At 39.5% G+C, this 17,145-nt stretch overlaps 1 protein-coding gene across 1 annotated transcript in view; it reads left to right on the top strand.

Moving 5' to 3' along the window:
• Positions 1-17,145, top strand: part of mapk8ip1b (mitogen-activated protein kinase 8 interacting protein 1b) — a 55,890-nt gene that overhangs the window by 14,798 nt on the left and 23,947 nt on the right. The window contains exon 2 of the mRNA XM_030722466.1: positions 7,400-7,511. Within this exon, the coding sequence (XP_030578326.1) occupies positions 7,400-7,511 (112 nt within the window). The remainder of the gene's footprint in view (positions 1-7,399; positions 7,512-17,145) is intronic.

Here is a 17,145-nt window from a genome sequence, read left to right as displayed (position 1 = left end):
GTTTAATCGATTGCTTTGGTCGTTAGCATATTGCTGCAGTTGTAGTTCAAATAGAAGTGATGGACCTGGCTCCAAACACTGGCTTAATCTTAAACTTAGCTTAATTGGTTGAGTATTTCAAGTAAGAATTTAACTTTCATGCAAGAAAGTTAAGACAAAATGAGTGGTCAAAGGTGTCATCATGGTATTTAAGGACAGATTTAGTGATCTGCACAGCACAAAACCCCCATTTTGCATCTAAGAGCTACAGTCTGGGTTTACTGAGGAGGCACAGGGTCAGTTTGTGACTGAAAGCTGGAGTTCAGATAAGCATGATGATGCCTTCGCAAAATTGTGCCCATAGCAGTGGAAATTTCTTTGGGTGATCCACTAACTGTGTGCTAATTTATATACAAAGTTGCACTCAGCTCATTTCAGTGATCACCTGCCAAGGGAAGCACAAATTACTGGCTCAGATTTTTTATGTCCTAAGAAAAGTAATAGAGTGTGAGCAGGGTTTACACGTGCTTCTCTGGGAAAGCAGTGTGTCAGTTTAGATAAGGAAGATGAGGCTGAAGAAGGATCAGTTTTCTATAAATGTGAACTTGTCTGTTAGAATTTGTCGGGAATTATTTCAGGTACTCAGGACTGAGGCTCAGATGGAGCGCAGGATTTATCCAAGAGGAGCTTCATTATTACAAACTATTCCACCACAGTAACCTGAAATCTATGCGTAACCGCTGACATGTAGAAGAATACCAAACATTATTTACAGTCAGATCCTGATCTGTCCATGTTTTAAGTTCTGCTCACACCTTTCAGCATTCACCTGCCAGCATTAAATTTAGCATTAAACTGCGTGCCACAAACCTTAGTAAATCATGTTTGTGTAATTCATTTAAATAATGTGCTATGAAAAAGAAACTCCTACAAATACATATGCAATAATAAAAATGCAAAAAATGCATCTCAACATCCGCTGACCCCGCTCTGTCATTTTATGTGGCCCGCTACTTTGTGGCTGAGTTGCTGTCATTCCCAATCACTTCCACTTTGTTATAATACCACTAACAGTTGACTGTGGAATATTTAGTAGTGAGGAAATTTCATACACTGGAATTCACTGAGCTCCTGAGAGCGACCCATTCTTTCACAAATGCTTGCAGAAGCAGTCTGCATGCCTAGGTGGTTGGTTTATACACCTGTGGACATGGAAGTGACTGGAACACCTGAATTCAATATAGTGTATATATTGTGTTCCTCTGCGCACCGCACAGCTCAGCTGTAACACAGATTTCAGGTTTACATAGTGGAATAGTTTATAATAAAGCAGGGCTGCTCTGGATTAATCCTGCGCTGCACCTGAGCGGTCAGATATGCTGTATCTATAACTCTGACTGTGAAAAGTGCAGAGTTTTAGCTTTAATTTGATGGGTTTATTAAGTATTGCATTAACTGTTGAGGAATTACAGACATTTTTCTACAAAGTCTCCCAATTTTAGAGGCTCAAAAGTAATTGGGCAAACCAACAATTTTAAATATAAAGGAGTTTCATTTTCAGTGAAATCTGATTAGTTATTTAGGAACATGCAGCTTTGCTGGTTACTGGCAAAGCAAGTTGGCAAAGTTGGATGTATGTTTTTCCAACTGGGTGATTTCTTAAAGTGTTTTTATTTTAATAAGGAAAACATGTTCCATTGTTATATTTATATTCTTTCCCAGTGACCTCTTTTCTTTTTTCATTTTGTCCATTTCCCCTCCTTCAGCCCTTATCTCCTGCCTCTTTCTGTGCTTCCATATAGAGGTAACAGATGCTTTTTCTTAGGCTATTTAACTTTCTGTACCCATCCTTTTTCATGTGTCATGTCATGAGCATGACATTAGCATCATGCATCAGTGGGGGGATGGTAGCTGTACAGGTTCACCAGGTTTATTTGACAGCTTGCTCCTGTGCACTGTCATCTTCTCTTTCCTTCTCTAATAACATTTTGCGCTGAATCGGTCTGTTGTGCCCGGAGGCTGCAGGGTGAAGGGATAACATGGAGACATAATTGCAGATGGGAAAACTGAAGCATTGTTTACTGGATGTTAATTGAATCCTGCCACAGACAGCAGGACAGTGCATTTCCCTTCCTGCTTCATGAGCATTCAAGACCTTTGTTCTTCTCTGCAAAATAACAATTCAGTTTTTCTAATTTCCTAATATGCATTTTTTTTGTGTGTCTTGGCAATAGTGTGTCTGTGCATTGCCCATGAGATGAGCATTGCACAGACACACATACCCACTGATTAGCGACAACATATACAAATAATAACCGAATTTGACTCACCAAAAAGAAAAAGGAAAATTTGTTGTGCATTTTGTTTTAACAATTAACAACACAGCAAAAATGCTCACAAAGCCACAAACATCAGTGTTCCAATTCAGTGAGTCTAATTAATTCAATTCAATTGTACTTATATAGCGCCAAATCACAACAAATCAAACAAGCCGTTTTATATTGTAAAGTGAAGACTCAATCAAAATGATCCCCTATGAGCAAATACTTGGTGACAGCGGGAAGGAAAAACTCACTTTTAACAGGAAGAAACTGCCGGCAGGACCAGGCTCAGGGAGGGGCGGTCATCTGGTGTGACCGGTTGGGGTGAGAGGCGGAAAACAGAACATGCCTAGTAATGTCTAGTAGGCAGCGATACTCAGAGGTGGGAAGTAACGAAGTACAAATACTTCGTTACTGTACTTAAGTAGATTTTTTAGGTATCTGTACTTTACTTAAGTATTTATTTTTCTGAGTACTTTTTACTTTTACTCCCTACATTTTTACACAAGTATCGGTACTTTCTACTTCTTACATTTTCAAAACAGACTCGTTACTTTTTAACACGTCAGAGAGAAGTTTGCGTTTCCGGTCAGTGCGCCGTCAAACATCAAGCGATCTGAGCCTAAACGGAGGAATATTAACATATAAGAGACAATCGTACTGGCGTATCCTCCATCACCGGGGCTTATCGGGTACAAAGGGATTAAATACACAAACCCATGTAAATAATGTCTCATTTATAGCGCTATAATCAGGGGTCACAGCGGGCCGGACCGAATCCGTAAGTTATGCTCGCGGGACATAAACAGCTTAGCTAGCGCTACTGAAGAGGAGCGAGCTTGAAGAGAGTAACGTGTGGCAGGTAAATGCAACATTTTTAAATGCTCAACAAATATCAGCAAACACACAAAGTGTGTGCAGTTTGTCACACAGTGTGTCTACTAGCTAAAAGAAGAGCTGCTGCATGTCAGGGAGAGCAAAGAGAGAGAAGTTCACTCAGAGATGGAGAAAGAGGACAGGAGAGGAAGAAGAGAGGTTAGAATTAAAGGTAAGGCCTGGAAAATAAACTGAAGTATGCTGACTTTGTGTTATTCAAAGATTCTATGAAAATACTGCAGTTTAGTGTGTAATAAATAGGTTAGCTTGTTGTACTGTATTTACAGTAAAGCTCTGTGTTGGTGCACTTTGTGTTCATGGTCAGAGTTACAGGTTACATCAGTGCAGCAGAGATGAGTTTGAATCAAAGCTGCTGATGCTGAGATTCATTCACTGAATCCAACATTTCTACAGCCTGTATGCTGTCAGTGTAGGGGATGGAGATCAGCTCAGAGAGCTGTGAAATACTGGGTTACATCTTTGTGAGTTCACTTCATCCACACAGAGCAGTAAACCTCAGAGCAGCAGCAGCAGGTCAGCTGATCACAGCCTGCACACCAACATCATTTACTGGAGCTCACAATAGAAAGCTGTGATTCTTCTCCCCATGCAGAGCCACTACAGCTGATCTTAGGGTTCCTCCACCTGCTGAATCCCACTGTAACCCCTGAGTATCCTCATGTTTGTGTTTAGGTGGAGGCACAGTCACCCTCTGCTATGGAGGACACAGAGAACAGAGCTGTGTTTAAATTCCCTTTCACAGTTTGTGATTCAAGCTGAGTACATTCATTAGAATTAAAATTTAGATTGGAATAACGTTTGTGTTCTCATGTATTATTTTATATTATTACAATAATATATAATAAGGTTCAGTTAGCTTTACACAAAAATAGCAGGTAGAAACGTCCTCCAAAGAGCTACTTTTACTTTCTTACTTTGAGTAAATTTCAGAGCCTGTACTTTTTTACTTTTACTTAAGTAAAGAACTTGAACCAGTACTTCGACTTTTACCAAAGTATTTTTTAACACAAGTACTTGTACTTCTACTTAAGTACAGAATGTCAGTACTTTTGCCACCTCTGGCGATACTCCATAATCCCCTACCCCGTCACCACACATTAGGCTGCAAGTCAAGTAAAATACAATAGAGTCAGTAAACACACATTTATGTCACAACTTGTATTATATACACTACTTAACAAATTTATTAGACCACCACCCAATCTCAGGTGGATACCACAGCTGCCATAAATAAACAGCAATTACCAAAATCATGCTTTTTAGGGTTTTGTAATGATTACGGTAATCTACCAGTATACACAAGCGCTTTAATCAAAATAATGTTTAATGCTAAAATATAATGTTTCTAGCCATGAACTTTAAAATTTTAACTTATACAAAAAGCAGAAAAAATATTAAAGCACATTATTATTTTTATATTAAGATGCCAAATTAATGCTTTCCTGAACAGAAAAATTTGATTTAACGGTTGAACATCGGGCTTGATTAATTTCTGACTTACCAGAGAAGTCCAGTGTGCCGGCTCAAATTTGGGTATAAAAATGTGAATTCAGTTTGTTATTTAGCTAATAAAAAATTTTACATTTTTTATGCACTATATACTAACAGCCATATATATATATATACATACACACACACACACACACACACACACACACACACACACACACACACACACACACACACACACACACACACACGGGAGATTTCCATCATGGATTTCCAGCTGGCAAATCTGCAGCAACTAAGTACTAAGCAGCTTGTTAAATCAATGCCATGAAGCATTTATATGTTCTGAAGGCATAAGGTTGTGCATAAGAAGGCATAAGGCATAAGAACTAGCAAGGTGTACCTCATAAATTGAGCATATAGCAAGTGTTTTCAGTTATTTAAAAACATTTACTGTACAATTGGTGGATAGAAAGAAGATGATCAGATGTGCCGTTTTCATTTGTATAAGCACTGCAGTCGTTTGACTTCAGTTCCTGTTTAAGGAAGAGAAAAATAGTATAAAAATCTACAACTTTTGAGGGGTGGATAAATGAACATTACTTTCACCTTTATTACAAGAGCGTGCAAAGTGAGCCCAGGCTACCTTTTGCAAAGATCCGCAAAGACAGCATGATAACACAAAGCTAGTAGTGATGAAAGTCACCCTGAGCTAAGCAGCCAATGCCTGATTTTCAGCGGGCAACAAGAGCAGGGATGTAGCTTCCATTTCTATCCATACTTGTTTCTATAGCAGAACAGAAACATAATTTTTCTGTGAAGTGCTCTTTGGGCTGGTTTCCACCAGCTTTGGCTTTGTGTTCATACTTACACATTAAAGGAAAGACACAGTATGTGTTTGTCTTCACTGTGATAGTGCAGTGTCAGTCTCATTGCAGATTACAGAGTAACTCAAAGGTGATGTAACAAGTAGTAACAAGAATTACCTTCTTGTGGGAGTAAATAAGTAACATGATACATTACCTTTCAAAAAAGGTCTGAATAATGTGTAACATTACTTTCTTTAAATAATCACCCTATAGCTCATTGTCACTGAGTAGCAGAGAAGAAAAATTAATTTTGCTCCCACTTGTGATGAATGAAGTGCAGTGGTGCAAAATCACTTCTACAAACAGCAGATGGAGTTATTCACAAAGTAGCCTGATAAAATTATGGAAGCTTGCTGATTGTTTTCTGTTGAAAAAGAGCAGATAATAGTCATTAAAGAACACATTTCTGTGGCAGTAAAAAAAACCACAAATCCTACACGCAATAATGCTGTTATAACACAAATAAAAAAAGCACAGTCTTATGTCTGCCTCTACAAAAATGATTTAAGGAAGTGCTTTTAGCAGTTTCAGCTGCTTTGGTGTTCATGAAATTAACAACAGGTGCACAAGAGGGGCAACAATGAGACCCCCCCCCCCCCCCCCCCAAACAGGAATGGTTTTACAGTTTTCCCTCCTCATCTTTTCTGACTGTTTTTTTTAACTAGTTTTGCATTTGACTTGGAAAACACGAGGTCATACCTGGTTCCTACAGAGGTCGCACAGGTAGTTCAGCTCCTCCAGGATGGCACATCAATACGTGCCATTTCCAGAAAGTTTGCAGGGTGAAGGGATAACACAGTCTCAAGAGCATGGAGGAGATTTCAGGAGATAGGCAGTTACTCTAGGAGAGCTGGACAGGGCCATAAAAGGTCCTTAACCTATCAGCATTACTGGGATCTGCTCCTTTGTGCAAGGAGGAACAGGATGAGAACTGGCAGAGCTACAAAATGACCTCCAGCAGGTCACTGGTGTGAATGTCTCTGACCAAATAATCAGAAACAGATTTCATGAGGGTGGAAAATTTGCCATAGAACATCAGAATTGGCAGGTTTACTACTGGCACCCTGTGCTTTTCACAGATGAGAGGTTGAAAGAATTGATACCACTGACTGGCGTACACACACATCTGACCTAAAGCCAATAGAACACCTCTGGGTCATTATGATTTGAACCATTCGACGCCACCAGGTTGCACCTCAGATTGTCCAGAGCTCAGTGATGGCCAGGTCCAGATCTGGGAGAAGATCCCCCAGGACACCAGTCGTCCTCCCATTAGGCGCAAGCACGTGTGTGCTGTACAAAATACTGAGTACTATTTTGAGTTGCTGCAATTAAATTTCAGCAAAATGGATGAGCCTGCTATATAATTTTTTCACTTTGATTTCCGGGGTGTCTTTGAATTCAGCCCTCTGTAGGTTGATAATTTTCATTTCCATTAAACGATGTGACATCTTTTCATTCCTAGCACATTATTCAGTCCATATCAGTATAGATATCCAGAATGATTTTTTTCCATTAAGATCTGATGTGTTTTCAAAGTGTTCCTTTCATGTTTTGGAGCTGTGTACTAACTATGAATGCTAAATCCCTCAGAGGTCTAAGAATGACTACATTATATTTTCTGAATCCAAACGCAGCTCATCTTAGAAATGACACAAAACAATAACCATATCTACAGTATTTTTGTTGATATTTATGTTTTATAAATATTTGTGTAGCTTGTTTTTTTTTTTTTGTTGTTGTTGTTGTTTGCTTGTTTTGTGCCCATGTCATTGGACTTGGCATAGGAGAGTTAAATAATTGTGTCAACAAGAGATTCTGAGATGTACTGCGGCACAAGGATTAAAAAACCCTTATCTGTTCCCTATCCTCTCTTTCATTCAGGTTGACCCATGACATCAGCCTGGATGAATTTGAAGATGACGACCTCTCCGAAATCACAGAGATCACAGATGAGCGCGGGATGAGCCTCAATTGCAATGGCCCAGATATAAAGGTAGGATGGTCCCACAAAGAGCTAGTTCTAAGCAAATGTCTTGACACAGTTGCAGATGCAGTCTTTACCCACAACTCGTTTTTTAGTAGTAAGCAGCGAGTCGGGGCTGGAGCCTATCCCAGCTGTCATAGGGCGAGAGGCAGGGTACACCTTGTACAGGTCACCAGCCTGTCATAGGGCTATGCCATTTTTATATTATCTCTATATTCTTCCATTTCATTTAGAGAAAAAAAGTGCTTTACTCCTCCTGCAAAGATTGTGACATTCTTTTTGATGTGGCTCTTTGGGAACTTAGAGTTTTTGAGTCTCTTGGGAGGCTTTTAGACAGCTGTCCACTTGAAAAGGTTGCTGGCAAACATGCAAAGTAAAAAAAAAAAAAAATGATTTTGCATTATACATTCCTCTCATACATAACCTCTAGTCTTATTCGTCATCTTCATTGTGTGATGTATCACTGAAAGGTGGCTTGACACATCATTCAGCTGAGGGTCATTCTCTCCTCTCTGTAGTGTTTTGTAATGAACAGCTGCTGCATTCAGCTTCCTGCCAGCAGAGGAAGGAGGGCCAGAGGAAGACATGGCTGACAGACAGCATCAGAGCCAAAAAAAACTTTGAGTCTGATCGCATGCGATCGTCCCGCTCCATCCTGGGCATCTAAATAATTCATTCTGAGCTGTTTACTGTTTGTTGAAGTCCACCAAGATTTTTATTTCAGGAAGGTTTTGGGCACCGTGGGCCCACCAGCACCCTGTTTATTTTTTTCTTAGAATATAAATGAGCGGGTCATTAACAAAACTGGGGCAGGTATGAAATGTAACTGCGAGAGAAATAGTAGTAGAACGGCAGTGAGGGAGAAAATAGGCAGAGTTAAATTTATTATTCTGTCAGATCTTTCATCACCTCCTCTTCCTCCATTTAGCTCTACTGCTGTAACCTAGGCAACCAGAGGGTTGAGGGGCTTCATACAGTGGCATTTATGTGAATGGATGAGATATCTATTTCTTTTTCCTTTTTCATTATTTCTGCAAGTTTTATCATTTTGGTGAGGCAGTGACCTGACAGACGGGGAAAAAAAAAATCTCTCTGATTATGCAGAGTGGTGGGAATATTTTTGGGTTTAAAAGCCAGTTCTCTTTCACAGCTTTTTCTTGTCTTCCTATCCAGGGAGCTAATTATAGCCCAGATTACTGAATGTGAGCACTCTTTGCTAGAAATGTCTATGTGTGTGAACACAGATGACTCATCCCCTTGAATCTAAAATGGCCCCTTGAATGGCAAACAAGACAAATCTCACACCACAACCAACAACAAATCTCACGTGTTCTCACTCTCAGGACGTGAAAGCAAATGTTTTGATGCTGTATATGAGCGTGGAGGAGACAGTTATTAGGAGACAATATTGTTTTGCAGGGAACAAGCAGGCCCTGCTCATTGGTCCTGATAATGACAATCCCCTCCATTTGGCAGTCTCATGCTGCCCTTTTTGGTTTATTGATTGTGGATTGATGGGCAATAAAATAAAACCAAGGAGACACTGTTTGAGTGACAGCTTGGGAAAGCATATTGGATAGAAATTATTGTAGGAAATAATAGCAGATACTTGAAAAGAGACAAATTAAGGCAGATTGTAAGTCCATCGAACTATGCCTTATGCTTATAGTCATGGACTCTGCCCTGTGAAAAACTAAGTACATGATTCAGTAGCCTGTAAAACCACCTTTAGCAGTGATAATTTGAAGCAATCATTTTCTGTATGACTTTATTGGTCTCATATCGTTGTGGAGGAATTTTGGCCCACTCTTCTTTACCACATGGCTTCAGTTCATTGAAGTTTGCAGGTATTCATTACGCTACAGCATTTCAGTCGGGTTTCAGTCTGGATGTTGACTGGGCCATTGCAACACCTTGATTCTTTTCCTTTTCAGCCAGTCTGTTGTAGATTTGCTGCTCTGCTTGGCCAAGCTTTAGCAAGGTGCAGTCATTCATCATGCCTCCACCACCATGCTTGATAGTTGGTATGAGGTGTTTGTGCTGACAGCATCTCCACTTTGGTCTCATTTGTTCAAAAGATGTTGTTCCAGAAGTCTTGCGGTTTGTTCAGGTCCAACTCTGTGAATGTTCTTTTTAGAGAGAAGAGGCTTTCTCCTGGCAAGCCTCCCAAACAAGCTGTTCTTGTTCAGTCTTTCTCTAACTGCAGTTTCATGAACTTCAGCATTTAACATGCTAACTGAGATGTAGCTTTTGAGGGTATTTTTTTTTTTGGCAATTTCTCTAAGAATTGCACAGTCTGACCTTGGGTGAATTTGCTGGGATGTCCACTCCTGGGATGACATTGGGTCAACATACACCTGACTGCTCCAGACAGCGCACTGCCAAATCGTCTGCTGTTATAGCAAGTGCAACTGTATGTCATAAACTTTAGTTAGTAAGTAGGTGGTGGTAGATTTATAGAATGTTCAGTTTAGCTTGAGTTTATTAAAACCTTTCATTTCTCACTGGGTAAATGAGCTCAAGCCTTATGTAAACTGTTTAAAACCATCATAGAGTGTTTATAAAAGTCTATGATTGATACTTTAATTCAATAAAAATGCTCCAAAAGGCACCAAAACTATATGGTCGAGAGCAATGGTTGCAAAATGGTGATTTAAAATTTCTATATCAGTACACACCAAAGGGTCTGATTGATTGTGGGAGTAAAACAGATCACTTTCTTGTATGGAACTATGTACGACTAATTAAATATTACTGTAGGTGTCACACTAGGTCCAAGTGCTGCAAATGTCTTATTAAAAGTGCCTTCATCTGACATATTAAAGAATAATAATAAAGAATGAATTTTTAATATTTCAAATGATGGTCATTATTTTTACTATTATATACTACTTTCCACAAAAATGTAGCTTGAAATTTTGGCTTATCTTTGGTGTGCTTTAGGCATAAAATGTTTGAAAACTATTGGTGTAGACATTCTGTTATAAACGTGAGAGTCTAAGGGGATTGACTTGCTTTTGGAGCCAGGAACTGTTTGAAACCTGCCAGAGATTCTGTAACAATGTGGAGCTCGTGAGCTGCTAGCACCGATTCTTGTTCATCACTACAGTATATTAACCAATGATTAGGGTCCAAAAACTTGTGGTTTATTTAAGAAAAAAGAAAGACAGAAATGTAATCCAATTATTGAGCCATTTTGTACTGATTACAGTACAGTTTTACAGTAGGGGTCTGGATTTTTAGACATTTAGGCTGAAAATTTTTAATGTGGTTCAAAGGTATAGTCAGTGTCTACATCACACATTAGTATATTTTAGCATAATTTCAAAAGATATATGTCTAAGGGGGAAAAAAATGCAATGAGAGCAATAAAACAATGACTCAAACAGGGATTTTACCCATGACCCTGATACTTTTGGTACTGAACCAATCAGCTGTTGCATGCTTATACTGAAGGGCAGAGGGATGACTGTCTAGAGTCTAGAGGCATCTAAAGAGAGGCTCCCATTCAGCCCACAATAAAACGTGAATTTAAAGACGTCCTGGGGATCTTATAGCTATATAACAGCTACAACAGTCGCAAGCTCGAAATTGGTCTAGTGTTTAGTGGACAATTTTGTATTTAACAGTTCTGGTTTCCAGAGTTACAAAAACAAAGATGTGCCTTAACTGCTGATGAGTAAATACAGGACAGAGTCGTGTAATTGTTTGGGGTAGGCGGTAACAACATGTGTTGGCTCTGAGTATGCTTTTTCCAGATGTTGTTGAACATTTACACTGAAGGAAATTGCTGTTTGTGTCATGAGCATGAAATTCAGAAAGACACCAGAGAGAGGGAACTTGTAGAAAAAAAAGAGAAAAAAATACATCACAGTGTTTATTTTTTAACCACTGCTGTTTTCATTGAGGTTTTTAAGCATCCATTTAATATTGCATGTGGCACTAAACCCACTCCACAGCTGCACACAGCTTGATTCTTTTGGTTCATATTTTGGTTCTATATTTGTCTTGTGCCCATTTTCAGTCCTGACATTTAAAAGTAAAGGGAGCTGCCTTTAGGAAACAGGCTCTGATAACAAAAAACAAGTACAGCAACTGAATAACAATACAAACATTTCTCATAAGAGTTGGTAGAGACCAAGTACAACTAAAAGAAGAGATTCATCAGGTGCACACAAATGCAACATAAATGGTACATATATTCTTCGCCTGTATGCTGGAAGTGTACGTGTTCAGTTTTTTTTCTGCCCTTAGCCATAAGAAGTTTATTGGCCAGTGATTTGGGCTTTGTGCCTGCTTTTTTCCCTTTTTCTTTTCCACTTATTTCTAGTATTTTTCAGTTTGTTATCCAAATTATGATGTTTGGAAACATTTCTCGCAGATTGTTTAGCCACAGAAAACAGAGGCGAGGCTCAAAGACTGAATCAGCTTGATCAGATAGACTGACATTCTTCTTATTTCAGCTGTAATCACTGACCTCAGAGGCACTGCCATATCTTTGCTTCTCATTTTAAAGTGCACAAGATTTTAGAGGCCCAGTCTGTTTAAAAATGTATGAGGAGGTGGTGCAGCTTCAGAGCATTGGGCAGGGAGCCCTCAGTGTATGTACAGTCACATTAAGGTGAACTCATCAGTGAGCTCATCTTCCCATGGGAGTTCAGAATGTATCTTGTCTCATCAATAATGAACAGTCACATGGAAGGAGCATCACACACGACAGACATGCGTGGCGTCTGCCTGAGTAGAGGGGTGCAAAGATCTCCATTGTGGTGGTAGCTGGGTCTGCATTTACAAGCATTTGTGAAAGCATGGGTCATTCTAAAGAGCTCACTGAATTAAAGCGTGGTGCCGTAACAGAATGTCATCACTGCGACAATCAGTTTGTGAAATTTATTCCCTCCTAGATATTCAAGCCAAGCAGCTACTGTAGCTGTAATCTGTAGGTGGCCCAGTCACCGAAAAAATGAAATTGCGAATGCAAGAAAGCAGAAAGGTTCTCCCAAAGGTGACTGGACTGTCCGCATCCAAAGGAGCCAGTTGAGGTGGTTTGACTGGGATGCCTCCTGGGCACCTTTTAGGTGAGGTGTTCTGGGCGTGTCCTACCAGGAGGAGTCCCCGGTCTAGACTCAGGACACGCTGGAGAAATTATATCTCTTGGCTGGCCTAGGAACACCTCAGTGTTCCCCCGGATAAGCTGGGGAGAGGGAGGTCTGGGTTTCTCTGTTTAGATTGCTGTCCTCGTGACCTGGCCCCAGATAAGCGGAAGAGGATGGATGGATGGATGGATGAATGGATGGGGCTAGTTCAGTCCTGTGGCTGAGAACTATTAAGGTAAAGTTCAGAATTCACTGGCTGATTAAAGACAGGCGTAAATAGGAGGGAGGCGCAAGCATTGATTGACAGTGTTAGGAATAGGGATAGGAATGAGATATTTTATAATTCATTGATAAAGTTTTAGAATTAATCATTGGGCAAATTTTGTTTATTGATCATAGTAAACTCAAAAAATAACCACAGACCCTCTTGAGAACATTTTCACTGCTAGGAAAACAGGTTATTCATCATCTGGGGATTTCCTTTTTTCCACTCCATAGCAGAATCTTTCATTGATATATATCTCCTTTTATTAGGCTTGGGTGGAATATATATTTTTTCCCCATCATTTCCTGATATTTCACTGGGGTATACAGTATGTGATAATAAATATGAACTTAATATAAAAATGTATAAAAGCTGAGCTCTGGGTGATCGTTGTAGCTAAGTTTTTGTTTTTCACCTGTAAAGTCTATGCTGTATGGACAGCGGCACTTCTGCATCTGAGCTGATGTCCAGATGTTGTAAATCATCAAGCTGGACAGTGACTTAGATGACATCTTGTAAAAAGAGCTCAGTGTGGCTAAAAGGAGGACAAAAGGGTCTATATACAACCATAAAAATATGGTTGTGTATAGACTAATATATAATAAGCACATTATGGTGCCTGCAGGGAAAGAAGTTCTATCACTTCTACTGTCTGTCACACTCGTGTTTTCTTACTTTTAGAGTAGCTGATTAGTCCAGATTTTAAATTCCCTTTAACTGATAAGGAATTTATGTCATGGTTGCTGTGGCAGGTAGGAAAGGCAGACCCCAAAAGCAGGACTCAGAAAAAGGTGAAAAATGAACTTAGAGGACTTTATTGAAAATGAGGACTGCATGAACAAATAAACTGGGCTGGACTGTGGCCAGAACTAAAACTAAGGGGTACAGGGAACAGAGAAGCACACAGCTGGAACATAGACAACGACACGACAAAGAACAGAAGAAAACTGAGGGCTTAAATACACATTAGGTAATCAGGGCAAGAGGAAACACTAGGGCACAGCAGGTGAAGCAAATGGAACTAATAACGGAGGAAGCACAACTAAACACAAAGCACGGGGAACACAAGACTGTCAAAATAAAACAGGAAGTCACTAGACAAGGTACACGTAGACTTGACACAGGGAAACACAAGGGACTAGAATAAACTGAGGAATACAAAAGAAAACTAATAAACATAATCAGAGAAATAACTAAAACAGAACCAAGAAAACACAAAACACTGGGCCACCTACCCAGGACCATGACAATTTATTGTGAGGAACATCCATACCTCCTTCCATAGATTCTTTTTGCAGGACACCATGGGACTTTTTGCCAGGTTGGACACCATTACATAAAGAGATGTGGTGGCAGACTAGCAGTCATGTTACCTTTTCTTTTTTTGTCCAGCTTTTAAGCTAAAAAATTATTCATAACCATCTCAAAGATTTATCTTCATGTTCGGCTGCTTTCAGCACTGCTGGTATTTGTTTAGACTCTTTTGCTCCAGTTGATCTTTCAGAGTTAACTTCAATAGTTACTTCCTCCAAACCAGCAACATGTTTATTAGATCCCATTCAAACTAGACTGTTCAAAGAAGTCTTTCCAATTATTGATGCTTCTATCTTAAAAATGATCAATCTGTCTTTATTAGTTGGCTATGTACCACAGACCTTCAAGGTGGCTGTAATTAAACCGCTACTTAAAAAGCCATCACTTGACCCAGCTGCCTTAGCTAATTATAGGCCAATCTCCAACCTTCCTTTTCTCTCAAAGATTCTTGAAAGAGTAGTTGTAAAACAGCTAACTGATCATCTGCAGAGGAACGGTTTATTTGAAGAGTTTCAGTCAGGTTTCAGAATTCATCACAGTACAGAAACAGCATTAGTGAAGGTTACAGTGACAGGTGACAGTGGACTCATCTCTGTGCTTGTCCTGTTGGACCTCAGTACAGCTTTTGATACTGTTCACCATAACATTTTATTACAGAGATTAGAGCATACTATAGGTATTAAAGGTACTGCACTGCAGTGGAATGTCTTAAAGACATTAAGGCCTGGATGACCTCTAATTTCCTGCTTCTAAATTCATATCAAACTGAAATTCTTGTACTTGGCCCCACAAATCTTAGAAACATGGTGTCTAACCAGATACTCACTCTGGATGGCATTACTTTGGCCTCCAGTAACACTGTGAGAAATCTGTGTCCTTCTTTTGCATTTGTGCCATATTTCTAAAATTAGAAACATCCTTTCTCAGACTGATGATGAAAAGCTAATTCATGCATTTATTACTTTTAGGGTGGACTATTGTAATTCATTATTATCAGGCTGTCCTAAAACCTCCCTGAAAAGCCTTCAGCCTTCAGAGTACTGACAGGGACTAGAAAGAGAGAGCAGATTTCTCCCATATTGGCTTCTCTTCATTGGCTCCCTGTTAAATACAGAATAGAATTTAAAATCCTTCTCCTCACATACAAGATCTTGAATAATCAGGCCCCATCTTATCTCAAAGACATCATAGTCCCATATCACCCCAACAGAGCACTTCGCTCTCAGACTGCTGGCTTACTTGTGGTTCCTAGGATACTTAAGAGTAGAATGGGAGGTAGAGTCGGGAGACAGACACCCTCTCTATTTTTAAGATTAAAACTTTCCTTTTTGATCAAGCTTATAGTTAGGGCTGGATCAGGTGACCCTGAACCACCCCTTAGTTATGCTGCTATAGGCCTAGGCTGCTGGGGGGTTCCCATAATGCACTGTTTCTTTTCATTCACCTTATTTACTTTGTTTATACTCCACTCTGCATTTAATCATTAATTGTTATTAATCTCTTCCACAGCATGTCCTTTTTTTTCTCTCCCCTCAGCGGCAGATGACTGCCCCTCCCTGAGCCTGGTTCTGCTGGAGGTTTCTTCCTGTTAAAAGGGAGTTTTTCCTTCCCACTGTCGCCAAGTGCTGCTCATAAGGGGTCGTTTTGACAGGTTTTCTCTGTATTATTGTAGCATCTTTACCCACAAGGCGACTGTTTTTTGTGATTTGGCACTATATAAATAAAATTGAATCGAATTAAGAGAAAGAGAGAGCACACAAGACATGATTGTTGACTCAGTGGGACTAAACCTAAACCTAAAATACTACCAAACAACAGGACTGAAGCTAAATTGCCACCAAATAAGCCTAAATTACTATTGAGGTGGTTTTATCTGAAGATTTTCTTTTCAAACAAAGCTTCTGCTCTCTATTTAGCTCTCAGGACAGTAAAACTAAATAGCTTTTGATTCACTTTAGTGGTAAACAAACAAACATGAATCCGCTGAAGTGACTTTTAATTACATAATTAAAAAGCCCCTGTTGAAGAAGACCTAATTTAGTAGACAGAAGTCAAAAACAAAGTAAATGGGCTTTTATCTAAATTACTGTGCACATGGCTATCGTCAAGGGTTCATGAAGGGTTAATGGAGAGCAGCTCATGTCCAGAATGAGTCTTAAATATATTTAATGTTTCTGAGAGACATAAAATGGCAACATTCAGTATTAAGACTGCTGAGAGACAGAGGAAAGTGCTTGAGTGTAAGGGTGAATGGATTTGATTAGGAGCCATTTGTCATGAGTGGAAGGGTGAACTATCACATGTCAGGGTGGGGTCAGAGAGGATGGCCAATCATATTTAAGTAACCTCAAAAAACACACAGAAAGCAGTGTCTAAACACAGGTTTACCATGCGTGAAGAAATAAGGCTTCAGATCAGGTCTAGATTGTGTTTAACCATCACAAACCTGTTAAAGAACAAGCATTCAGTGTAAGGCATTGTCGCCACTAATATGTAAATCTATTAAGTCTATCAAAAGCAAACGTGTTACATAGCTGTTTCCCAGTATGCCATGCCTTATTCTATGAATGTTTCTAGTTTCTAGTCTAGTCAAACTATTTAGGTGATGACGTATCATCCCCATTAACAGGTCCAAGCCTGTCCTGGTTTGGTCGAGTCTTTTGTCATTTCAGCGCGCTGCAGTGTTTTGTCTCCTCATTGTTGAATAGTCACGAGTCCTTAAAAACTGGTCAGATGTCCTTCTCACTCTAATAACGTGTGTTTTTAGACCTTTAAGCTCTTGAAATGTCATGCTGTACAGAACAGCCTCTGGGCTTTCGGTGACCCGGACAATGATATTTTAATGCTTCAGAAGTGAATCACCTGTTGGACAAACTAGATTCAGTGTGAAGATTGTGCTTGTGATCATACTTTTTAACTAACCCAGACCTTCATTTACATCTAAAGCTCTAACAGCACTGTTTGGGTT

The sequence above is a fragment of the Archocentrus centrarchus genome, chromosome 3, assembly GCF_007364275.1.
Source record: "Archocentrus centrarchus isolate MPI-CPG fArcCen1 chromosome 3, fArcCen1, whole genome shotgun sequence".
In the NCBI taxonomy this organism is placed as follows: Eukaryota; Metazoa; Chordata; class Actinopteri; order Cichliformes; family Cichlidae; genus Archocentrus; species Archocentrus centrarchus.
The sequence above is the reverse complement of the archived record's forward strand: the minus strand, read 5'-3'. Positions and strand labels throughout refer to the sequence as shown.